The sequence below is a fragment of the Saccostrea cucullata genome, unplaced genomic scaffold (genome assembly GCF_032062105.1).
Source record: "Saccostrea cucullata isolate Sc308-1 unplaced genomic scaffold, CSIRO_AGI_Scuc_v1 ctg440, whole genome shotgun sequence".
Taxonomy (NCBI): Eukaryota; Metazoa; Mollusca; class Bivalvia; order Ostreida; family Ostreidae; genus Saccostrea; species Saccostrea cuccullata.
In genome coordinates this window covers 186,795-213,786 of record NW_026928801.1, presented here as the reverse complement: position 1 = coordinate 213,786, position 26,992 = coordinate 186,795, and the positions used below count along the sequence as shown (strand labels likewise).

Sequence of the window (26,992 nt, the reverse complement as noted above, 5' to 3'; positions counted from 1 at the left end):
CCTAATTTTTGTGCTTATATTACGGAAAAGTAAACCCATTGTGTTTTTTCTAAATGGAGTCTGAACCCATTCTATTTAAAAGTCGATTTCTAGAATGTTAAAAAAGTGAGGATAATGGTCATTGATTTATGTCGAAAAATTTACAAACAATACAAATATGTGAGCAGGGCATAAATACGACCCCCCGGAATACCAGTGATGGGAGCAGGTGCCTAGGAGGAGTAAGCATCCCTTGTTGATCGGTCACACTCGCTGAGACCCCTACGTATTGATCAAGTAAACGGAGCATTCCGTGATCAGAATTTGTATAAAAACAAAGGTCTAAGAGTTGGGTGAAAGAAGCAAGCAAAAATAAACGACCCTGGATAAATTAAATAATTGGTGGAAAATATTATTTGTCTCAACAAAACATTTTTTTAAAGCAAACTGACACACAACCATCAAGAAGACACCGTAGCGTATAGAGGTTAACACATTCAGTCTCACGTCTATCATGAGCTTTGGAGAGAGTGCAAATACTAGTAGTTTGTGAAGCCTTTACTTTCCTTTTTACATACCTTTAAAACATTAGTGAAAATATATAACGTGTATTTATCAATACATTGTAAGTTATTTAATGACATAAATTTGAGAAAGTGTCTTTGGATTATATCTCCCCTATATACGCCACCATTCTTTAAGAAGTATTCTAGGCAAATGAAACATAACATTTCTGTATCAATCGCGACAAAATACAAATCAAGTATAGCACAAACACCAGCAATGATTGCACATTTCATCAAATTCTATAATTATTTATTTCTGTTTAACTTCTTTTGACTGATAAATGTTTCTCTTGTGATTATGAATGCCAATATTTTTTTTCAAAACTGCATGTTAAAATCGCAATAATTTTATCAACAAAAAAAAATAAATAAATAAATCTTGATTTCATGCAAATCACAAAAAGGATCCGAAAAAATATAGCAATCGCAAAAATATGTTGCAAACACATTATAGCATTCACTCAAAACAAGAATGGCTCAATTTCTCAAAAAAGCGTAATGTATAGAAATCAGATGATGTTTCGTGGGTGAATTGAGGAGAAAACATATACAAAAACTTTTACAACGGAATGTAGTTTGAAAAAATTAAGAACAATTGAAATAATTCAAAATGAGCGAAAATAGCATTCCAACTTAGTAAATGAGAACGGTACCGAATTTCTAACATGTTTCAACTTAAAAAATTTCCTGAAATAAAGTTACATGGATTCTACAAAAGTTTAATAAGTTTCCTAATTTCTTAAAGTCACTTTTACCCATATTTTGCCTGCAGAATTTTCTTTTTTACCCATTGTGCATCAGAATACCCAAAGCAATATAGCAAGTGATCCAAATCAAGTAGATTTTCGAATAGCACTTTGTATACAGTGGCTACAGTGTCAAAAAAATCACCTTGCATTTATTTTGCTGCTAACTTTTTTTCCCAAAAAATGTTACAAAAAGCTAAACAAATAAAGTAAAAATGTGTTAATTTTATAAAAATTGATATGAAATTAAAGTCTTTACATTACCGTGACCAATGGTTGGTTTCAAGAGAAATTTTCTGCGATTGAAAATAATTAATAAAGCAAAACAAAATGTGATTAAGATGTATTATGTATGTATTTTTTTTTTATTTCCTATATGTTACATGTAATATAACTTTTTACAGGTCAACAGGTTTGTGTAAATTTTTGTACACTGGTCTGTGTTTAACAGAGCGGGCGCTTAATTGGTACTTTTGCTCGTGAGAATAACCTGTCCACTGAACAGACGCAAGTGATAGTGTTTATCCAATATGGCGGACTTCCCCACTTAAATTGTAATAGTATATTAAATTTGCGTTGTTTTAAAGATGTATCACTGTTCAATTAATCCGGGAATGCGCGATATAGTACAGCAATTTTAGATGCTATATTCATTTTTGACCGTTCACGGTAGCTCAGTCGGTAGAGCGCTCGCTTCGTGAACGGGAGGTCGTGAGTTCGCATCTCGGCCGCGACTGACCTAAGTCGAAAAAAAATGGGTAGCAACTGTTCCTTCGCCATGCGCTCGGCACTTTCAAGTGAAAGTTGCGGGTCCTTCGGATAAGACCTTAAAAACCGAGGCCCCGTGTCAGCAGCAGGTGTTGGCACGATAAAGATCCCTCACTGCTCAATGGCCCTGAGTGCCGAGTAAAGGTCAAAATTTGAAGCCCTTCACCGGCATACGGTGACGTCTCCATATGAGTGAAAAATTCTCGAGAAGGACGTTAAACAATATACAATCAATCAATCAATCAATATATTCATTTTTGCGACAAACAAAATTTAATGAACATTAAAGAGATGGGGATGTTGGCTTGAGTACAAAATACCAAAAACCATCGGGTTATTTTTTGTATCAGTAAGGTGAAGAATATATAATATAGGAAATAAGTGGTTCTCATGTCAATTACGTAAATGTTGCCTATGCTCTAAGCTTACATATTCAATCACTGGCATTTATTTTATTCATTCACATATGTGGAATAATAATTAACCTCCCCTTACACTAGATAGTGCTCAGCAGATTTTCAAAAAAAAAAAAAAAGAAGAAAACTACAGATATGCATATCTACCTAGATAACTGATTTAAAATCATTCATTTATAAAGTCTTATTTAAGAACGTCACTGGTTCTGATTTCTTAACAAAATATAGTGTCTATCCAAGTAAAATTGCTTTTATATTTTATGCGTATGTACTTTTCTCAAATAAGGTAAAGAGAGTGAACTGTATGAAGAAAAATGAAGATCTTGATCTCACTTTGTGAATGTAGGCATCATAATAACTCAAATAATTGTAAACTATGAATACCAGTGCTAGTCAGACATTGGGGATCCTTAGTAAACTACCTGATCTTACATTTGATATGTGTAAAATGAACTTGGTTTAAGGATAGAAATAGATATAGGTACATTTTTATTAAATTCTGACGTTGTAGTTAATGTATTTTAAAGGTAATAACTTGTGACAACATTCTCCTACCCCTACCCCCTTTATTGTGAAAATAATTACTGATATATTGTTATCGATTTCAAAAGGATTTAAATAAATCATAAATCTTATTTAATGTTTGAACTTGTCATTGCATAGCAGTAGGACCCGGGGTGGGGGAGGGGGGTCAGATTGTGCAATTAGAAAATGTTATGTCTGACCCAGATGTTGTTAAATGTGGGGTACCTTAAGGCAGTATTTTAAGCCCTCTACTATTTTTAATCTACGTCAATACTATGGCTTCCAGTATTGATCCTGACTGCAAACTTATTTTATATGCAGATGATAGTGCAATTTTTTTTCACATAAAAATGTAGATTATATTTCAGAAAAACTTAGTACTGTTTTAAAACAATGTTCAAACTGGTTATTTGCAGATAATAAGTTATCACTACACCTGGGAAAAACTGAATGTATTTTATTTGGATCAAGAAAGAAACTTACAAATATTCAAGATTTTCATATTGAGTGCAATGGTCATGCTATGGAAAAACTTAAATACTTAGGAATTTTTATTGATCAATTTTTGAGTGGCGAATTCATTATTGAGTCCATTGTTAAAAAAAGTTAACAATAGGTTGCGTTTTTTATACAGACAAGCCCGTTTTTCAGATATAAGAAGTAAAATGCTATAATGCTCTGCTCTTGTACAATGTCACTTATAGACTATGCCAGCTGTGCATGGTATGCAGGTTTATCAAAGAGACTTAAAAAGAAACTACAACTATGCCAAAACAAAATGGTAAGATTTATACTTAATGTATCCCCTTTGCATACCATAAACTATAAAGTTCTTAGTACATCGAATTTGTTGAATGTAGAAGATCGGGTAAGACAACTCAGGTTAAACCATGTATATAATATATACCATGGCTATGCGCCATCTTACTTAACAGAAAATTTTATTGTAAAATCAACTGTGTCTTCATGCAACACTAGAGCATCCACTAATGAAGATTTTTTTATACCTTATGTGAAAACATGACAAATAGACACTTTTTAATATAATGGCATAAAGGACTGGAATTTTTTTACAAGCCTTTATTAAGTGTACAAAAGGAAAGGGTACTTTTACGAAACAAGTCAAGAGTTTTATCTTACAAAAAGGCATTTTAGAACATGAAAGTGATATGTTTCAGTACTAGTTCATAAAATAAGTTTTTTTTATAATGTCAGTGTTGTCATACTTAAACTCAATTTAGATGTTTATACTAAAAGAACATTGCCATATATATAATTTTTTAACAAACATGTCTTGCTGAATAATGGTTCGTGTCCATAGAAGACGCTTATAGTATTCATTCTTTTGATACATCCTATACATACCTATTTTTTAACCTTTGTCATTGATTCAGACCTAAGTTAAACTTTGATGCATAAGTTATGTTCTTATTCACATTTCTATTGACCTTCACTACATAAAATACGGAATTCTCTGTGTACTCAGTGGTGTCTTCTCTTTTTACATTTTAACATTTTTAAAAATTAATATAGGTAGTTGATTTTATTGCATTTGTTCTGCCATTTTTAAAGAATTTGAATCATTAGAGAGGTTGAACTTTATTCCGATCCAATGATTGTAAATAAAAAAAAAGTTTTAATTTAATTTAAGTATTTATTTACAAGTAATATTTTGCTTCCTTACAGCGCGTGTTGTATTCGTCAGTCGTGTCAGGTTAACTAAACATCACTCGTACTGATCTTGCTATACAGCAAGTTATTTATTCTACAGTCTAGTCAGATTAACTACACATCCCTCGTATTGCTCTTGCTTTAACGCGCGTTTATCATTATCATTGAAAATATATTTAATTGTATTTACTGTACATGTATTGTAATTGTATTGCCCTATGTATTGATCATGACAAGGAGCACACGGTAAACGTGACCGATCGACAGGGGATGATCACTTATCCATGGCACCGGATTTCACCTCTGATGTTTTGGAGATCCGTGTTTGATCTGCTCCTAATTTGTATTGTTTTATAATAATTGACTTCTGATCTTGAAAACTGTTCGCTATCTCCATATGTTTCATTTCAGTAGAAAATAACTTATATTTATCTGCAAAATATAAAAACGGAGATCTGGTGCTGACTCCTACCGGCTCCTCAAAGTCTCTGACTTATCTGATGGTAAGACCACTACAAAGTGAATGGATGATATTTACAGGAAAACAATACATTATAGAGGATATTTTGCAGTATAACTCTACTAAAATCCGAGTCGTCGATTATAAGGAAAATGGTACACGAGTCTTTTACAATATCCAAGGTACCTACTGTAAACTATTAATATTGCTACACTTTTACATTGTGTACGTTTGATTTTTTCTTCTTTTTTATGACAAAGGAATATTATAAAACTTGTAAGAAAATTGGTATGGATTGCAAACACTGCTAAAATCGTTCATTTCTGAGCACTTTTTCTATATAAGATAATAAACTATTCAATTAAACGCAAGTTAGACAAAGAAAACTCTTTATATATTTGAAAATAAGGAGATGCTTTTTTGTATTGTAATATGTAAAGGACGTCCATTTTCCCATATACAAAAATTTTTATATTTAAAATCAAAGAGAAATATTCTCCTAACATGAATCTAATTTTTATCGATTGATTTCACGCTTCCACAGTTCAAGTGATAGAATCTAAGGAAGGTGACACGAAAAATATATCTTGGACTAATGATGCCTTTCCTCTGAGTAAAATGTATGAATTAACCCACACATACGACGATTTACAAAGGCCAATTCTTAGTGCAAATGAGGATTATATAACAATATATGATCCATCGAAATACGCCTATCCCAAATCAACGTTTGACTTTGGAAACGCACGCCTCCAGATAAGGAACATTACAACAAGAGATGCTGGATTCTATTCCGGGTGTACTGTAAACAACGAGTCCTGGTGTGGAGGGGGCGTGGTTCTCGTGGTCAAAGGTTGTCAGTTAGGCTGTCTTTAAAATAAATGTTTGTTTGCCCTTTCCTGGCTCAAGGTTAAATGAAATTAGATCGGTATGTAGGTAGGAATTTTTTTTCACCATACAATTTTTAAAAAAATATGAATTTTTAAAATAAATTCAGATAAAATAAAAAAAAAAATTGTTCATGAGATGATAAAAATTTCATTTAGAATTGAAAGAAAAAAAAAGAAGGACCATTTCCTGGATCTTAACAAAAATCAAATCGGGTCATACATGTATTAACTTAGCCAGTTGGTTGGGAGAGTGCAAACAATCTGTTCTTTTAAATATGACCATTTTGTTTCCTTGAAGTTAACAAAGTTGAAATTTTAGATCAAAATGAAGTTGTTCGTTTTACTTTTTTTTTTTTACTAATTTTAATTTATGTATTTTGAAATTATTAAGTAAAATTGGAACATTTGCCAAAAAATGTGTTATAATAAAAGAAAAAGTATTACCATTAGCAAAATCAAAAGTGTCATCGGTATTCTTTATTTGGCAACATGTATATCAAAATTTTGCCATTATTAGTAGAATCTTTACATTTTAAACTTTTGTTTTTATACTAATTTTGTCTTATATTAAGAGAAGGAATAATTGTTTCATCTGCGTGCAAAAAAAAAAAAAAAAAAAAAAAAAATACTCATGCAAAATGAATGTTAAACATTGCATTTTTGGTTTGGTTTAATTTTTTTATTTATTTATTTATTTAATTTATGCTTTGTAACTCTTTTTGCATGAAGTTGATTCTCAATTGTCTATTAATTCAATTAATTTAATCTAATTAATTTTTATTTAATTTAATTAATATTAATTTAACTAATCTGATTATGAAGATTCATTTTAAAATACAGTGAAAATCACCCTCTGAAGAAGTCACAAGATTCTTTTCATTAGATTTTGTACACCCATAAAAGAAAATGTAACGCTATAAAAAGAATCAGGGAAATGTTTAACTTCCTTTCACCGAGATGTTAGTTTATTTGATAACTTTATAAACTAGTTTTACTGTAGACGTGTCTCAAGTTCCTCACATGTACATGTATATCGAACAATGAGAAATAATTTAATTTTGTTTGTATTCTTGTCTATCATTGTTTGATTTCCAAAAAGGAACGCAAAATATTTCTCAATAACCTGGTTTGGTATGGGGACACACCCCCTTGAAAACCAGCTGAATCATCTGAATCCATGCAATCCCCTCATTTCCAGTCCTTGGGATTCATAGAAAATTTCAGATTCAATAAATGTACCTTTAACTTCAAACAATATCTCGATCTTACCTCGTGTAAACAAACATCATGGCTGCTAGATCTGTGTTTCAGTTATTACCCCCCCCCCTTGTTTCATATCACTTCCGTTACTAGTACTATACTAGGGATGTATTATTGAGCGGCAAATTTGTACTCATAAAAAGCAGCACAATTTTACACCCACAGTTGTTTAATTATTTTAAAATTGAATTATAAGGAATGACTCTAATTCTTGGCCAAATATTTCGATTATAACCTGGTTTGGGTCAGTTTACGCTTTTTATGATCCTATTTTTATTTCTAGGAAATCCAACTAAACCAAGGATAACGGGAAACCTGACCCGTAAAACAGGACAAAACGCATCGGTGTTCTGCTTCAGTAAATCTACTTCAGTTCCATCCTATTATAAAGAGTTTCCTCCCTTGTCATTCATGTGGTACATCAACAACACACTGGTGGGAGAAACTACGGGAAATATCTACAGATTTACCATAGAGAAAGGCGATAAACACAGCTATGTGACATGTCAAGCAAAGGAAACACTCATGTCTGTGAAGAGTGAGCGGCTGCAAATCATCCCACTCTGTAAGGTGTTTTTTTTTCAGAGAAAATTTACAGAAGCTTAGCATTTGTAAGCCTATATATATATTTGATAAAAAAAAATCTTACAACAAAAATCTTATCAAAATTTCAAAATGTATTAGATAAATTACGTGTACGTGTTTTCATGTCTACAGAAGCCCTTTGAAGCTTGTTAAGAGAGTTAAATTTTATTTTGCGTAAAACCGCAATAATTACATGTATGTATTGCGTTTTAATGCAAAACGTTGCGTTTAATCGTAATAATTTTCGTGTTTCATCGCATTATATATTGTGTTTAAACGTAAAACACAATCTTTTGCATAAAGATGTATAACCGCAATAACTTTGCGATAAAATGAAGTAGTTTTTGCGTTTAAAGGCAATATTTTCATTAATACGCAATAGTTTTGCGTGAAACATTAAAGGGACGTGGACACAGTTTCAATGGATTTTTAAAAACAGAAATCAATTTTAATGTTTTCAATTCCGAATTAAGGCAATTAAAATTCAAATTTTTGATCACCATTTTAAATATCTTTGCTGAGTATTTGTAAACTAAAAAATGGAAAACGAATTGGAATTTGGTAGCTGAAACTGTGTTCATGTCCCTTTTTTTCTCTGAAATTGCCTTATAGGGCTTCCTTACATGAATTCAATATGACAATGTTTTCCTTTGAATTGATGAAACATTCAATCCAATTTCTGATTTATTGAAATTTTGACTTTATACTGTTATTGTCTAATAATATGCAAATCATTGTAATGTGAGGAAAATAAGTGTACATGTATGAGTACATTCAGACGGTCCAGATGAAAGAGACATGAAGATATCACCACCGATCAGCGGCAACATAACTTTACAAGAAAATGACATCTTTGGTCCGTATGCCTGCGCAGTGGACTGCAATCCACCATGCAGCATTCAATGGAAAAACATGGACCCATCAGGGAAGTTTGTTAGTATCACAACCAAAGGACAAACATTTAAGCTGTTACCGCCACTACGAGTGCGCAGAAGCAAACATGGATTGTTCCAGTGTATTGCAGAAGGTTTAGATGGAAAAATGGAAACAATCACAATAAAGTTAGACATTCAATGTACGTGTTTTTGTGATTTGCTGAATAGATAGTAAGATTTCTTATTTAGGTTAACCAGTCAATTGCCTGCCATCGAGATAGCTATTAGCTAGAATCCTCATCTGCAATATAGCTAGAAACCTCATCTGCAATATTGCATGATCAATACATAATGAACGTGGACCTTGTCTATATATCTGATACTTAACATGGATATCTGTGTTTCTATGTGTTCAATAAGCTTTTGACAAAATAAGAAAATTCTAATAACAAATCCAATTCACTACTTTAAAATTATTATAAAGATTTAAAAAATTAAATATTTTGGTCTTTTGATTGTCTTTTGGAATATCTTTGATGCAAAATTAGCAAAAGTATCCGTTAACCAATTAAATTTCAATTTGAAAAGCATGAGATTATCTATTTTTAATAAATGTATAAATATCTGTTTTATTCTTTAAATGTTTTTAGATATGTCTACACCGAAGGTATATATAAATGGAGTAGCTGCTGCTAATGTTACAGACATACCGGAGAATGAGCCCCTACAAATATCGTGTCTCGTGGAGGGAAATCCCGTCCCAGCAGTGACCATCAGCAGGGATCGGGGGAACCACCTCCTCGAAACCAGTGTGGATCAGTGGTTAAATTACACATCTATTACGGAAGTCCAGTGTGCCGACACAGACACCTACAGATGTACAGGAACGTCAAAAGAAAACCCAAGCAAATCTACAACATTCATTATAAATATTGTTTGTAAGTACTAGTACTTGATACATTCAATACATCAGAGAGAGAGAGAGAGTCGGAGGTATGGATTCATGCATTACTGGTACCTATATCTTTTCCAGGTAAACCTCGGTTAGACAATCTTTTCGAGTTCAAATCAACGTACCAAGTAGAAAACCTACCTACAGTCATTACCGTGGAGGTTCCAGTTATCTCCAATCCTAAGCCGATTTCCGTCAAATGGCTGGGGTTGGTTCCTACAGAGTCTTTTTATACCAAGATATCTAAAGGAAAAGATTTTTATCATTATTGGATATACAGTACGATCCCCATCTATAATGACAGCTTTCTTGGAAACTACACTCTTTTTGCCGATGACGTCGATTTAGCAAACATCAAGATAATAGGTTTTCCTTTTATTCATTTGCTGTGTACGAGGGGTGATCAAAAAGTTCGCGAACTATCTCTTTATCTACAAAACCACAAGTCAGATTAGATAAAAAAAAATTTGTACACACAAAATCATATAAAAGTTCTATAAAAAGCATATGCTGAATAAAGTTTTGATCCTTGTTTGTGACGTCACTATGTAGGTCACTCGTGACGAAAAATGGTTGTCTCAGTCGTCCTCGTTCAACGAACGAGTGTAAAATTAATCGGTATATCTTAGAAATCCCTTTGAAGTAGCGTATAATAATTTGCACACAGTTTATTAATACAAATGACTTCCTATAAATTTAATAAATGATTGGATTGATCGTTTTAATAATGCTACGTTCCCACTGTCGTGCGGTAAGTTACGCACGTCACGATAGATCAATCGTAGTTGATCGCAGAGTTTTTATTGAAGAACTGCGAACGATAGTATTGTTCTCCCGCCTACCTCCAAGTCAATTTTCAAAAGTTAACATATTCGATGAATTTTTAATATTTTTTATAGATAATTATATGGATTTTCATAAAACATTACTTATTTGGGAAAACAAAGAGAGATAACTCTAAAATTTTGGTAAAACTTCACTATAGAAATCAATGGAAAACGGAAAATATTTTTAAAACATCTTGTCACAAAAATTCCTTTTTACAGGTAATAAGGAATGGTATTTCACAAATTCATACCAAAGCTTTTTGTGTGACACGGGGGGGAACATATGTTAATTGACAAAAAACGATAAAAATGCTTATTTTCCACCAATTTCAAAGCGATATACAACTGAAACATTATATTTTATTGAAATATTTATGTTTTAATCATTTGCCTAAAACATAAGAAAAGAAATAAGGAACATTTAATCATAACCAAGACTATTTCAAAATACGGTGATGCTTGAAACTCCGATTTCAGTGGAAAATATCGTCTACCCCCCTTTTTTCAAGAGCTGGAATTATTGATAATTTACTGTTTAGCGCTGGTATAAGACGATTTATCAATTACCAAAGAACTGTTCTTTGTATTAAACAAAGATTTTATGGCCAAATTGAAATTCATATTGAATTAAATGGTTCCAAAATGTAGGCGGGAATCGAGAGTTAGCGTGCGTGTTTCTTTTATGCCAAGATACGAAGAGATGCGTATAGGTGCGTTTTCATACGTTTTTTTACGCTTTGATGCGCTATGGCCACGATGGATAAATTTCATGTGATGCGATCTCTGACGATCTGACTACCGTTCAGATACGATGAATTACCTTCCAATAGGATTATCAAGATTTAGTCGTAAAAGGACATCGATCTGTCACGAATATCACGATCCTAGTTCTCGATTAGAAAGGATCTTCTACGTTTTAATACGTACTCATACGGCATAATACGTTCATCACGCACTCTTGTGCAAATGTACGATAGAATATCACGTCCATTGCAATGTCCTTCACGACCAGGATCAAGATAGAACACGCTTTGAGCTACGATTGTACTGCGATAGACATATAAAAATCTGGCTATACTGAGTTCATTATATTTTATCTATTGAAAATTAAGCAAAACATAAACATACAATCAATAATAATTGCAGAAGTAAAGGTTGGTGACAACTTCACAAATGTGATGTTTGTGGTGTAACTATGGTCATATGTTATTGCTGTCAAACCAGAGCAAAAGTAGCAGTATAACTATTTCTTATCTTTAATTTTTTTTCACTGATGTTGTCAATCGGGTTCAGGTTCAGAAGAAGATAGAATTTCACCTCTTTCTTTTTTGTACCTGTTTTAGGTGGCATCTTTAAAATATTTTTCCAAATCTCAGACTTTTTTTTTCAATCGGGAAAGAAACGCGTTCAATTTTCCCGTTATTTTTGCAAGCTTAAGTACTCGTAATATAGCGTGATTTTCCGCAACAAAGCGTTAACACTCGTGTCTAATGGTGTTTACTCTTATACGTCCGTATCAAATCGTCTCTGAGCGTGAAAATACCGTGTCAGCACGTGAGCTGTAGGGCCACGCAAAGCGTCACAGATAGTGACAGAACGTGAGATAGCGCAACGAATCGGCATTCAGCGGGGTGTTTGTCCTTTCCGAGATCGATCCCGATGATCACGATATGAAAGCCAGTTTAGATTCGTTTACTTACGATGCAGCTGAGGTTAATTACGATATAATGCGATTTGATGCGATGTTTACGATTAAAATCTAATCGTGTTAATCGTAGAAAAATTTTTGACAGTCAAAAAAAATTTCACGATCAACACGATAGTCACGAGTGAACACAAGATTTGTTTCGATTTTATACGAGAACTACGATGTGTCCACGGTCGAGTCCCCGATATCAATCGTGGCGCCAATCGTGATAATGAGAACATAGCATGAAGGAAGGCAGATGGTTAAAAATGACAGTTGTTATGTTGCCTGGTGAAAGCAAGTTTAAAAAGAGATGTCTTTTTAATTAAGCAATTTGCTATCAAAGACGTCAAATTTACACATTGAAAAATAGTTGAATACTTTAATATGATTATTAAATACCTAAGTTATAATATACTTTGGATTTTTAACATAATTATTAATTATGATAAAAAGGAGGCACCCTTTCTCTATCCGACTTGAATAAACGTCTCTCCAGAGACAGAAGATTTGGGTTTTAATGGTTGCCATGCTTATTTTTGGAAAGGATATTCTTATCCTCCCATTCTGTTGCCAATATTTGACCATTTCTGACAAATGAACTGTTCTTGTCATAAAAAATAACTTAAATGGAAAGAAATATAAAACTCAGAAAAATCTTTCAGCATTTGTGACAGGACGCTACGGAGGGGGTCACGTGAACGCCTATATCATGTGATTCGCGCACGAGCAAAACGGTGGGAGATGTATTGAAACCAAATATTGTTTCTTTAATGGAAGTTATTCAATTAGTTCGCCAACCTTTTGATCACCCCTCGTACATATTTATTCTCGCCACTTGTTATTTTCGCTTTTTACCATCAACAAACTGTTTTGCCAGGGCCGTAACTTCCATTGAGGCAAGTGAGGCAAATGTCTCAATAGTTTCTTTTGAGTTTTCTGAAAAGTGAAAAAGTTTTACCTTGAACTCATGAGTTATGTGGGTCTTAGTGTTAATATTTCAACTTTGTTTGAATCTCACCAGGCCTGGGGGCAATAAAACTTAGACGAGCTCACTTTTGATCTCAGTCTCACTTTTCCACTATATATTCCTTTGGAAAAAGTGAGATTGAGATCAAAAGTGAGCTCGTCTAAGTTTTATGGCCCCCAAGCCAGGTGCCTTATTTTCATTAAGAACACATGTAAAAATAATTCCAAATGTTTGTTTTGTAAATTGTTTGATTGTTTAACACCCCTTCTAAGAACTTCTCATTCACCATGTTCACATTGAGACATCACTACTCGCCATTTGAGGACTGCAAGTTTTAAATCCTGTAGTGGGCTTTCAGGGTCACTGAAGATGAATGAACACTGAGAGATCTTTTTTGTGACATCACTTACTGTGACATAGAAGAAGGACCGGTCTCTACCATCCCGCAGTGGGATTCAAACCCGCGATGTAAGGATCAACTCCTTAGTCTGCGATTCTAGAGCACACACTCTAACCACTGCGCCATGCGGACGATAATTCAAAACGTAAAAACTTTCCAAGATTAAATGTTTCATTTTCTAATACCCATGCATGTTTCATGATCCCCCTACCCCTGGAAACCCCCACCACTGGCCATCAGGTACTATCCTTGTGCCGTCTGGGACTAGGAATGCCCAGGAGCCTTGCCTCACTAAATATTTGAACCTAGTTATGGCCTTGTAATCGCCCCTTTTAAATTCGCATTCTAGTATTCAGAGCTCTGAATAAGAATTCCAGGTACTGACCTCTTTGAATTCATAATGTCTTAAATTCGCCCACTATAGTGACCTTTGTGAAAGAGGCGAAATGAAATGGTGGCGAAAATGCCTGTATACAGTATTTATTTTAAGTTTTTATTATATGAACTCTTAAACAAATATATATGTGCAATGAAGAATAAGAAGAATATAAAATATCTATGTTCAAGATGGAATATAACCTAGTATAATTTAAAATAAGAGAATTTTTTAAAGGTAAAAATACAATATAAATGTTCATATTTTGTTGAAAATGACCCCACCTCTGATGTTTTTGAGGTCAGTTTGGGCTCTGCTTCTATTTTGTATTGTTTTACGGACTTTTGATCTTGAATACGGTTCGTTATCTCCATGTGTTTCATGATTGTTTTCTATGGGGATGTAATGCATTTTGATTTTTTTTTAAACATTACAGAAGTAAAATCAAGCTTTCCAGTGTCAGTACTGATACAACGGGAGGTCTGGATTTCCTTCATTGGTGCTCTCGCTTTTATGTCGATATTGGTGACCGTGGTTATAATCATACGGAAATGTAAGTATTTTGTAAGGCGATAAAGGATTATAATTACAATGAATATCATTTTACATTTTATTCCGCTCTGATAGAGTTGATCAATGATTTATCATTATTCCATAAGACGTTGTGAAATTTTTAAATAGCCCCATACGGAAGACAAACTACTCAGCCACAAGTTGGTGAACAGACAGTGAACACAGAGAATCCACCGACGTATGATAATACATTAGAACCACGTGAAGTAGGGGGAAGTAGTGGTGAATACGAAACTCTGCCTTTTGGAGAACCGGAGAAAACCCAAAAGACCAAGTCTGGACAGTTTATGATGGGCCGTAGTAATGACAACAAAGATCAAGGAAATATCTATGAAAATCTCCAGTCAACAAAGAAATCTCTTTGAAAATCTCAAACCGACAAGGAAATCCCAAACCGACAAGGAAATCCCTAACCGACAAGAAAATCCCAAACCGACAAGGAAATCCCTAAGAAGATCCAGTCAACAGCGTGGAGAGGAAAAAAAAAATACTTATTCACAAATTAATGAGTTATATATATATTCAGAAAGAACTGTCTTTTTTTTAATATATAGCAAAAAACATTTTTACGATTATGAGATTAACAGACCCGCTGATGTTCATGTATATTTCATTGATTTTATGTAAATTTATTTGTAATGTACATTATGAAATAAAATTTGAAAACAGCATAATTATGCTTTTGTATTATAAAAGTAAAATTTATAATTTAAAATTTACACTTTTTCTTGCAATTGTCCAATAAATTAACAGTGAAGAACTCTCCTGGGTGGCTTAAGGACATACGCAACGTACCTTATTACCTACTGATAATTTTCCAAGATACTCTAAATTTAAACTTATAATATCATTACATGTTATTAGACAAAAAATCAGCATGACTTACCAGGGGTTTTGAAAAGATATCGAATTTAAAAAAAAAAAAATTGCATAATTCAAATAAAAATGAACAAAAATTATAAAACATAAATTCCAGATTTTTTTTTTTTTCATAAAAAATTGTTTTGGAAGAGGTGTACAAATCATATATAGACATTAAAAATATTGCACACAGTTCCTTCATTTAGTGGATCGAACTCTTCAACTCCAGGTAAAGTATTACCTTAATAATAATTCTATATCTAGATTTCAACGGGGAATTTTTAAAAATCATGATGGTTCTAGAGTGAACATCATCCGGGGGGGGGGGGGGGTATATAATTATTGATTTCAATCAGCTTGTTCAGTGGATGTAGATACAATGTATGCCGTCATGATTGTGAATGTGAAATGTACCATATTATGCCTCGATCTTCATGGTGCAACAAAAAGTATATTGCGTATTAATTTATTGCAACTGCATGCTTTTTCAGAGTTGAAAATTGTTTGTATTAAAAGTATTCAATTTTTTTTTTTTTTTTTTGTCTTTTAATTTTAGCCTTCAACATTTGTTCAATATCATGAAAACTGAAGATATACAGTTTTATAATTGATATTTGAATCATTTTACATAGACTGAGAGGAATTTGGGATTATTGCATTATATCGATCGCACCCCGTATGTATACACCTGCACATCGTCGCGACGATGACACCTACATGGCACTTGCAAAAAAATAAAGATCGGGTTTGAAGTTCCAGAATTACTTACTCCTCAAAACAATCGACGGGCTGACAAAAATGCACAAGAAAAGTTTGAAGAAGTAGAATCTGATAACACTTTGGTTTAAAGACAAATTCCTGTATTTGATTATGTCAAAGTAAGGAAGTTTATCTTTTTAAAATGATATTTTTATATGATTCGTATTTGTTTGTTTGGACTTTGGAAAATAACGTATTGAACGTACACAACATCTGATACAGTGGAGTCGCCAATTCCGGGTCGTCTCCTATTCCGGGTCACTCGCGTGTATTTTATGCCTAGTGTTTAAATTTAAGCACAAAAAACTTAATGAATACGCTGGTCATGAAGAACTGGTCTTTCTATATGCAATTAATTACAAAATTTTGCATATAAACTTTAAGAGGGCATCAGACAATCGAAATTCTGAAACGCAAGCATTAAAGACTTGAATGTTTCTGCTGCGGCGACGGGCTACTTTCGTTTTTGTTCGCTGCAGAAAGGCTGGTATAAATGTTCTAGATAGATAATGATAGCTCGAAAGTATGACAAATGCATTCAGTTTTAACTCAGAAATCAATCATAATGATCGCTGCTCAAATAAAAGTATAATGATTATTAAATCAAACTGTAGTAGTTTCTCCAATTGCGGGTCACGCAATCTCATGGCATGAACATGTCAAAATTCTATGTACAAAAGCAATCGACAACCATGTATTTACCTTGATTATCAAAAGTATTCTAACTAGAAAATATTTTTTCTAAAAATTAAAATCGAGTTAACCCTTCAAATGCATTTTTTAAATAAATGAATTTAATTGTATTATTTTTAATCCTAATATATTTTTTTTAATTCAGCATGTTTTGTTATAATTGTTTTAAAAATAATTTAAACATATTTCTGTGGTTGTTTTACTTTTTTCCAAGCTGCAGGAACTGTTTTATTTTTCAACATCATAAAAACCGTGTTCCGAAACGTTCCACGAATATTACACAACCGTAAAGTCACATGACCCAGAAATGGAGAAAATGATTCGTAACTGGGGAAGCTAGGCCTTGCTGAAATACCCCTGTAAATAATGTTCCCGTGTAGCTACTTTGAAAACGAAAAGGTGTTTAGATGACTCACTATTTGTTCTTTCAATACATATATTGCATAAGATATAGATTGAACAGATTTACTAAATATCAAAAAAACACCGTGACGTGACCCGGAATTGGCGACTTCACTGTAGAGACGTGTCTGCATAAATGACTAAATGTGCATGTCTCATTTGAATCGGCTTTTAAAATGTTTAGGTAAATAATCAAGTGAAGCAACAAAGCTAGTAATTGACCATTGATGTTTAATACTGACTGCAGAAAATTATAAGAAGTTGATACAGTTAAACTCGTTTAGTGCAAACACGGATATAACGAATTCACGGATATAGCGAAGTGTTTCTGGTTCCCGGCCAAATTCTTCACAAATCTTTGTAAAATTTTACGGTTATAACGAACTCTGATATAACGAATTTACGGATATAGCGAAGTAATTTTGAATCCCGTAGAGGTTAAAAATAATGCAATTTTCATCTTATATAACGAATTTTCAAGCATCTTAAAATTTGTTATATTGATCTGACTTTATTTTCAGTAAGTATTTTTATTTAAAATTCAATTCATTAAAAAAAAAACCCTTTTATCCAAAGTATCACTATGTTATTTGTAATGTTATGCTTCCCTAACATATTCGGTAAAACTAGGGGTGCAACGATGCGCCTACCCCACGATATGAATGTTTCATGGTATTCAGTTCACGGTACAATATGTATCACGATACATGACATATTGGGTTAAAAAGTCAGACGTTTGTCATCATTATGATCATATGCTTAAAACTCAAAAGTTTTATCAAATGCTCATTACACTAACACTAGGAAAGTGATAACATCCTTCAGCCCGTTAAATATGAGACTGGAAACAAGTTTATTTGCCGTTTCTGCAGTTTCATTGACCTCATGTTTCGTGTGGAAGCCATTTTGAAATTGTAAATGACGAACAAAAAGGGACGAATCAGATAATTACGGACGATTGAACCAAACCGTTGTATCAGTTTCACGTATCATGAACCGAACTGTGGAAAAATAAACCACGGTATACTGACAAGCGGTTTATCGTTGCACTCTTAGGTAAAACTTCAAGGAAAATGTGCATATTGCAAATTGCTATATATATAGCTATACTATTTCATTATACGGATATAACAAATTACGGATATAGCGAATTAAATTCACAGGTCCCAAGGACTTTGCTGTAACCAAGTTTTACTGTAACATTTACGTATGTCTTCCAAATGCAAAGAGTTATCTTTATAAAATTGTAACAGAGTTGAAGAAAGTGGCTATATGTGTTGTAAATAGTGAGGCCATGCTCCTAGTGGGTTAAAATTAACCCTTGCTCAGTCGTTAGAGCGTTGGACTTTAAATGTCATATTCTGAGGGTTGAAGGTTTGAGTCACAAAGTGGAAAGTGCCTAGCTAATCAGTCATAAAATAAGAGAATCTAACATGGTGCAAACTTTTGAGATACTAAGTGCTGATGTGGATCCGATACCTTTCCAGTTTTAACTGGGATCCATCCCTTCAAACCTCAGGAAACATTTGGAATTTCTAGTTTGTTACGTCGCATATAGAAATGTAGATTAAACTGAATAATAAAGGGAAATATGAAATTTTCCTTGAAAAAAATACATTATTTAGGCAAGGATCCCATACATTTCTGTATTGCCCATATATGTGTCTCAACTGGTAAATAACAATTTCATCCCGTTGAAGAAATTGACAGACACTTAGAGATCAAGAACATTTAGAGAAACAAAAGCTAATTCATAAATTATTGCCTGTATATCTATTAGCAATAGAAAAATGTTAATGGATTTATTGTTATTTGTAGAAGATGAAGAAAAATGGCCTTGATGGGACCTAAAGCCTTAACTGAGAGAACTTGGAAAAGGAAGGCGAGTGATCCAGATGATGAAAATCCAAACTTGGTGAGAATTGTGATCTTTTGATTTAAATCAATAGTTTAAAAAATATAAAATTCAGTAAAAAGATGAAATACAAAACATTGCCCTAAAAGGCATTTTACAGATGGATAAATTGCATTGTGTGCATGCTCAACATGCTCATTTCATGTACTACATGTCTATATTATGTTATTGTATTACAAAACGCCTGACCTAAGATATAAAAACAGGCCCCTAAGAATGCAGACTGAAGGAGGATGGGATAAGGATTGGGGTTGCAGCTACCCTTACATAATAAATGTATTGGGAGTATCTACTTTTTTGTTTCTCAGAAGACTTTTAATCATCAAGCTCCAGTAATGAAATTTTAAAGCAATGCCCATTTTTATACTGGGAAATGAAATCTTTTCAAGTACATGTATGGATTAAGTCACTAGGGTGAGCTTTTTTGCTCACAGGCCTCTTGTAAAAATGCTTAAACTTTCTGATATTTTTATTTTTTTCTTGTTTTGGAAAGGTCTTAGACAGTGAAACCCTAGGCTCTAGTAAAGCAGAATTACAAACCAAGAAGAAAAAGCCACCTTCACCTCACTACGATTACACCTCACTGAGTGATGCTGAGTCAGACACAGAATTTAGCTGCTCAGGGAGCTCTATTTCAAGTGATGAATCACGGAACTCTAACCCAGATAACCAATGGGACAATCGGGACCTAGAGTACTTAAATATCTTCTTCGAGAAGACACCAGAAACATTGGAGAATTTTACCAAAGAAGTGAAGGACGGTTACAGGAATAGGGAAGGTGTATGTCCCAATCCCAGCAGAATGACTGATATTTTGAGGAGACAACTGGAAGAGGATCTGACATTTTCTTATGATCTGGGAGAAGTACGGGACATTAGGTGTGCTTCAGCTAAAGATGTGATAGAGGCCAGAGAGGAAGTGTCTAGGAAAATAAAGGAGAATGTCCAAAGGATGCAGGATAAAGCAGAGGATTTTGATTCTGAAAACCAGTAGGTTATTGGATACTTGTAACAAAGAAGTGTTACTTATTAACAATTTTAAAATTTATGCAAGAATATACATACACTTCCTCCAAATCTGATATAAGTAAGGCCTAGATAAATAAATTGTGTGTTTCCAGTTCCCACACCAATGCTAAATGATCATGATGATGAGTTGATCCTCTAACTTTTTCTGACATATACTTTCTTGAAACAAACAATAGTTAAACTATAAATGTTACAATAGAAAAGAAGATTATTCTTATCTGTCTACCATTTTCCTTCAGACTTGAATTTCCATACATATGGATTTACCATTTTATTCCATTTACTGGTTTTGAAATACAGAATGGAAAAACAAACATAATAAAAAGTAGGATAGAAAAGAAGAAATTACAGTATGAGTGGAAATTTAAGCGAGACGAAAGTTTAGCAATTTGGCCTAGCCAATAAATGGGTATTTTATTTTTAGTGAGAAATAATTTTAGCCATATTCAAAAGCTCACTAGAGGTGCCATTACAAATATAACACAATTAATTTTTAGCGATATTCATTTTAGCTTTCACAACACGCTTGCTAATGATGCCAAAATTAAATTCTGGCTAAAAATTCTGCTTACGGTAGTTGTAATCATTTATTTTCTCTGTTCAGATTGTGCAGGGTGCTGGAATCAGCGGTGGGGAAATCTGCCCTGGAGGTCGCTGTGTTGTTTAATTCTGCCTCGAGGCACTTTGCCCGGGAGACTGAGTTACTACTTAAACTGGTGCTAAGGGAGCCTTTATCTTCATCAAAACAAAATGAGGCAGGGCCAGGCAAAAATTACTTCCTGAACTTTTGTAAAGTGTTCGGAAAAATCTTCTTTTTAAGTGAAGGGTGAGTCTGTTAACTGTTTAGGTAAAACTGATGGAATGACTGTTTATCTTGAAAGTCCATGGCTTTAAGTTGTAAATGTTATAAGCTTACCTTCCTCCTCCCCTTCCCCCATCACCACCACTAAAATGTCTGGAGAGGTAGACAGCAATCATTATTACATGTATATGGCATATTTCAGTTTACAATTTAGGCTTGTTTTATTAACCTAAACTAAAGGCCATTGGGTTTGTCATCACCTTTATTCATTGCGCAATGCACATTTAAATGTATACAAGTTAAAGTTGTCATTCTGAATTTTTAAGGGTATGATTAATTTTTAAGTTTTAACATGTGTAATCGAAAATTTGTATTTTGTAATGTCTAAGTTGTATTTCAAAAGTCCATTTTATTTTCTTTCAGTGAATTACCTCTGGTATCCTTTACATTAAATGATTGTACTTTGAGGAAGAAGCCTGGTATTGTCTACCCTTGGTATTCTCTGGCCAGGGGGGAGGAACTATTGTTTATAACAGAGGTAAATTAGTTAACAGTATAATAATGTCACAATGTAAACTGAATAAAATGAAACTGATACAAAAAAACTTATCGAACTCTCTGCAGTATGCAGGTCTATAGAGTTAATGTTATGATGATGTTGATACAACATACTGAACCCAAAACCTGATGTTATATTATCTCACACATGTGTCTATGGAGTAAATGTGTACTGTGTTATTGGTGCACTCATGCTGTGTTGTAGTAGCACATTTGGTTATGGAGTAAACATGCACACATTATTGCTGTACATGTATGTTCTGTGCTATTGTCACACACAGAACTTAATAGAAAAATGTGTGCTGTGTTATAGTGCACACTTGTGCTTTGTAACACTCTTATTAATCACAGGTCATGAGTCTCACTAACTTAGGCCACACCAATTTAATTTCTTATTCGTCGGACATTTGGTATAAAAAATACGAGAGCGCTAGCAGTTAAATAATAATATTTTTACTTTTTTGTAGACAAGATTTTTAGGCGGGGCGTGAAAAAAATTTGAGCGTAAAATTGTATTTTTTTTGATTTGCAGAGTAAGTAGATTAAAAGTACGATAAATAGAGCATAAATATAACAGAAAACAGCACAGCATTCCCATGGTGTGGGGATTTTAAATTGATATTATTTGTATATTTTTCTGTAAATATAAGCGTGCTGGTCAGACGAACAAATTTTTTTATTGGTATGGCCTTATGATGTTTTATTAAGCCTGAAAATTGCGTTAAACTAATGCTACTTAAGTCAATATCATATATTTTAAATGTTGATGGACGATACACTGGTCAAAGGCCTTAAAGTGCATAAACCATTGTCTACAATTACTAGCACTTGTTATTCTTTAATTTCAGGTACATGAAGCGCCAGTTAATGAAGACACAGCAGACATAAAAGACCAAGTTGGGACCAAAATCATGGGACAGTTTGGAATAGAACTCATTGGCCAATTAAGACGTTCTGTATTCTATCCAAATTGCCTAGGAGTTCTCTGCATGGAAACAAAGGTAAGGGCACACAATACAAAAAAATATAGGTGTAAAGTATGTTATTAGGATAAATCATGTCATGCTTTGTGCATTTTAGTTTTGTATATTTAGGTTATCTGAGCCATAGGCTCTGGGGAGGTTTTTATGATCAAAGTTTGTCTGTTGTGTTTAGATGGAATAGAATTTTCATTTTCAACTTCTTCATATTTCAATTTGCATGGTATAAAGCATCCTTAAGAAACATGGATAAAGTGCAATAAATAAATAAATAAAAATAATCATTTACCCAGCCCTTCCCAAGATAATCTTGGGTAGATGATTGATTTATATTGAAATTAATGGGGCTGTTTAAAAATTAAATAAAAGATGAAGGGGCTAATTAAGAAGTCAAGAAAACTTTTCATACCGTAAAACATAATATAAGTTAAGAGTCTTATTCATTCATGGCCCATTGCTATAATGGGGGATAATAGGATTAATCATTTACATTTATATGGAAGGAAACAACCTCTCATAATGTCATGATAGTCAGCTAGCTACAGTAAGAGTGTCTTATCAATCAGTGTACACTCCACTGGGATAAAAATTTTCTCAAAGAATTATGCAAAAATAGAGCTTAAAAAATCATTTAAAGTACAGAGAGAAAACATATTGTGATAAATTATTTAAGGAATCACTGTCTAGTTAGTATAGTATGCCAGGGCATCAAAGATAATGGGAAACATGGGATAATTTGCATAATGGGCGAAGCCCATTTTGCATAAATCATCCCATGTTTCCCACTATCATTGTTGTCCCTGGCATACTATACTAACTAGTAGACAGTGACTCCTTTATATTTCCATTTCATTGTAAAGTAAAATTGAAGATTTAAATTTTTAAAATATAGACATGTTTTTAAGTTACCCTAAGACTCCCATGCCAATTTCAATAGTCCTTGCCCACCAATGTCAAACAAATGCAGCCACAAGATATTTACATGCGTATTTGGCCTCCACAGCATCAGATACAGATGCACACAAGATTTGCATGCATATTCGGCCTCCTAAGCTCCTGACCTATCAACGTGCCTTATTTACATTCCTGTAGAATAATCAAGATATCAACTCTGCTAACTTTCAAAGAGTTATCACAGAAAAAAAAATGGAAATGGTAATATCAATAAATTTTAATGTTAAATATTTGCATTGTTTTTAAGGTTAAATAGAAAGAAGGGGTAACACAGGTTAGCATTGTATCCCTTGAGTCTCTTGTTTTTTGGTTGCAGTTAATTTTTGTATTACTGAAAGTATCAAAGAAACATGCCATCAGCCTATGTAAAGGGCAGAGGGGTTCCGCAGAAGATCCAGGGAAGTGTAAAGGGCAGAGAGGTTCCGCAGAAATTCCAGGGAAGATAATGTACACAGAGCCTCTAGACATGCTGAAAGCTGAGGACAGGTTAAAAATGGCGGAGTTCTTCTTCTGGTTAGGGTGTCTACAGGATCCGAAAAAACACAGATTTTGTTGATTTGTACTGTATATATGTGAAACATATGACAGCCTTTCATTGTTTCATATATGTGAAGCATACTTAACACACCAGTGTTTACTTAGAAGTCCTACTAAACAGTGTACACTAGTACGATAGAGTACTTTAGAGTATGCTAATAAAATTTTATGATTTAATGCAATTAAACTGCTTTTAGTGTGTTTCTCTACATTAGTTTAACATAAAAAACATACATTTTCAATAAAATGCGTATATGTTTTTAATTATAGAGAAGTTATTTTAATTTTTTATTTCAGGTTATGGTTTATCGTTTGATCCAGATGATCTCAATCTTATTTAAATTCAAATGTTTCATTTTTAGTGTGAAAAATTACAGTGTATTTAAATTTTTGATAAAGAAAATTTAGCTGAAATTAAAAAGTCTGAAAAAAATTGTAATCAAGATTTGGGTATAAACATGGTTAATAAACCTTTAATGCATTGAATCGTGAATATTGCTTTCTTGTCAAAATATCGCTAAAAATACAAATATGTGGGACAAATGTTGCAATATTATTTCGAAGGTTGTATGTACATAAATGAACAGTCTAATTATATTAAAATGCATGATTTTCTAGCGTACTCTGAAGAACTCTAGCGTACTCTGTTTAGTAGTACCTCAGTTTTGTTGATTTATACTGAAAATGTGAAACATAAGACAGCCGTTATTTCATTGTCCCAAAAACATTGGTTTGTTGATACATACTGTGTACAGTATATATTTTAAACATGATTTAGGCAGCCTTTCATTATTTCATCATCCTAAAAAACACCGGTTTTGTTAGTATATATATTCTATATATGTTAAACCCACTTTATATGGCAGCTGTTCACTATTTCATAATAGAGTAAAAGAGAGTTTTATGTTAATCATGTTATAATATAAACATCTGTTGAAAATTAAAGAGTTGTTTACCTTAATCTTGATTATATTTATTTAATTAAAAAGATAATTTCATGCAATGAATTCTACATGTGCTTTATTAGGTCACCTAAGTAGACTCAGGTGACCTACTGCTATCAGTTTTCGTCTGCCGTCATGTGTCGTTCGTTGTGTGTTAACATTTAAACATTTTCAACTTCTCTGAAATCGCTGAACCAATTTCAACAAATTTTGGCATATAGCATCCATGGGTGAAGGGAAACAGAAATTATGAATTTCATGGACCATGACCCAATGGGGCCTGGGGGTTGGGCCAAAACCGCTAAATTTAGTGCTATCTTTAAAAATCTTTTTTTTTACTCCTGGACATAAAGCAGTCAAACTGTTGGTATGATTGTAATCAGCATTGAGTCCTCTAGCAAAATTGTGAAATTGATGGCCCCAGGGTCAGGGGTTCTAGTGATAGGGCGGGGCTGTTTTTATTTTGTAGTGAAATTGCACTATTTCTTTGAAAGTCTTCTCTGCTCCTGAGTATTAAATAATCTAAGCACATAGTTATAATGAGCAAGGGTGTCTCTACCAATATTGTTAAATTTTTGGCCCATGGTGTTAGGGTGGGGCTCTATTGATTCTAAAGTGAAAATGCATTAAATCTTTGAAAATCTTCTTCTTTGGTTCTATGTATTAAATAAACTAAGTAAATTTTTATGATGAGCAAGAGTGCCTCTTCCAAAATGTTGAATTGTATGGCCCCAGGGTCAAGGGTTCTGGTGTTAAGATGGGGCTTTATTGATTATATTGTGAAAATGCATTATTTCCTTGAAAATCTTCTTCTCTGGTCCTGGGTATTAAATAAACTACTGTAAATTCCTTATTTTTCGCGAGAACATTTTATCGCAAACTTGCTCTTAAGCGTCAAATCTTGAGAATTGTAATTCGCAAATGGATGGTTGATCAATAGATTTTACATAGATTACAGTACTATAAAAATAAAAGTGGGTAATTTTTTTGGCGAGTGATGCTTTTCGCAAAATTACGCAAAAATCAATTCCTCGCATTTAATTAGGAATTTACAGTAACAAGCAAATTCAAAGAATTGTGGTCCCCCGCTTTCGGTGTCTTTGTGGGTGAGATGTTATCTTTATGACATATTGTGTGTAATATGAACATCCTATCATATGTCATTTATTTAGAAAGTAACATTGAAGTTGATTTTTTTTAATGATGAAAACCCTAATCCTGACCATTAAAAAGTTATGGCCAAAGTAAAAAGTTTTTTAAAAGTAGGACAACTCCAAGGTCAAGATCAAAGTGTCAAAATTGTTGATATCCAATGAAAGGTTTTCTCACAAGGATTACATATGTGAAGTATGAAAGCCCTAGCCCTTACTGTTCAAAATTTATGGTCAAGGTTAAAGTTTTTTTCATAAGTACGTAAATCTTTAAGGTCAAGGTCAAATGATCAAAGTTGTTGATATCCAATGAAAGGACTTGCCACAAAGAATACATATTTGAAATATAATAGTCCTAGTATTTACCGTTCAAAAGTTGTGTTCAAAGTTGAAGTTTTTTTTTTAAAAGTAGTTAAAACTCCAATGTCAAGGTCAAAGGGTAAAAGTTGTTGGTATCCAATGAAAGGACTTGCCACAAAGAATACATATTTGAAATATAATAGTCCTAGTATTTACCGTTCAAAAGTTGTGTTCAAAGTTGAAGTTTTTTTTTTTAAAAGTAGTTAAAACTCCAATGTCAAGGTCAAAGGGTAAAAGTTGTTGGTATCCAATGAAAGGTCTTCTCAAAAGGAAAACATATGTGAAGTACGAAAGCCCTAGCCCCCACCGTTCAAAAGTTATGGTCAAGGTTAAAGATTTTTCATAAGTAAGTAAATCTCCAAGGTCAAGGTCAAAAGGTCAAGGTTGTTGATATCCAATGAAATGTCTTGCCACAAGAAATGCATATGTGAAATATTAAAGTCCGACTATCTACTGTTTAAAAGTTGTGACCAAGGTTAAAGTTTTTAAAAAGTAATTAAAACTCCAAGGTCAAGGTCAAA

At 33.2% G+C, this 26,992-nt stretch overlaps 3 protein-coding genes across 4 annotated transcripts in view; 2 read left to right on the top strand and 1 right to left on the bottom strand.

Moving 5' to 3' along the window:
- LOC134278748 (mucin-2-like) overlaps positions 1-26,992 on the bottom strand; it is a 207,945-nt gene that overhangs the window by 60,201 nt on the left and 120,752 nt on the right. The window lies entirely within an intron of this gene.
- LOC134278740 (uncharacterized) lies at positions 5,089-14,991 on the top strand. The gene is made up of 8 exons (XM_062761030.1): positions 5,089-5,313; positions 5,676-5,984; positions 7,565-7,846; positions 8,645-8,941; positions 9,392-9,679; positions 9,775-10,059; positions 14,390-14,506; positions 14,635-14,991. The coding sequence occupies exons 1-8, from the start codon at positions 5,172-5,174 to the stop codon at positions 14,889-14,891; spliced, it is 1,977 nt and encodes a 658-aa protein (XP_062617014.1). The 5' UTR covers positions 5,089-5,171; the 3' UTR covers positions 14,892-14,991.
- Positions 16,149-25,422, top strand: LOC134278745 (uncharacterized). Of its 2 annotated transcripts, XM_062761035.1 has the most exons (8): positions 16,149-16,265; positions 19,060-19,156; positions 19,650-20,146; positions 20,790-21,011; positions 21,411-21,525; positions 22,394-22,546; positions 23,796-23,859; positions 23,899-25,422. In XM_062761035.1, exons 2-8 carry the CDS (start codon positions 19,073-19,075, stop codon positions 24,033-24,035), a joined length of 1,272 nt encoding a protein of 423 aa, XP_062617019.1. In that variant the 5' UTR covers positions 16,149-16,265; positions 19,060-19,072; the 3' UTR covers positions 24,036-25,422. The 2 variants fall into 2 exon arrangements, with proteins under 2 accessions (XP_062617019.1, XP_062617018.1); XM_062761034.1 differs by having other exon boundaries at positions 23,796-25,419.

What these genes read in the sequence shown, in the direction of transcription:
- LOC134278740 (XM_062761030.1), top strand. Translation starts at nt 5,172, where the DNA reads ATGGTAAGACCACTACAAAGTGAATGGATGATATTTACAGGAAAACAA. An exon ending in ATTCATTATAAATATTGTTT is followed by an intron (nt 9,680 to 9,774) that starts GTAAGTACTAGT and finishes TATCTTTTCCAG; the next exon opens with GTAAACCTCGGTTAGACAAT. An exon ending in AGCAAACATCAAGATAATAG is followed by an intron (nt 10,060 to 14,389) that starts GTTTTCCTTTTA and finishes TAAACATTACAG; the next exon opens with AAGTAAAATCAAGCTTTCCA.
- LOC134278745 (XM_062761034.1), top strand. Translation starts at nt 19,073, where the DNA reads ATGGCCTTGATGGGACCTAAAGCCTTAACTGAGAGAACTTGGAAAAGG. An exon ending in ATGATGAAAATCCAAACTTG is followed by an intron (nt 19,157 to 19,649) that starts GTGAGAATTGTG and finishes TGTTTTGGAAAG; the next exon opens with GTCTTAGACAGTGAAACCCT. An exon ending in ATCTTCTTTTTAAGTGAAGG is followed by an intron (nt 21,012 to 21,410) that starts GTGAGTCTGTTA and finishes ATTTTCTTTCAG; the next exon opens with TGAATTACCTCTGGTATCCT.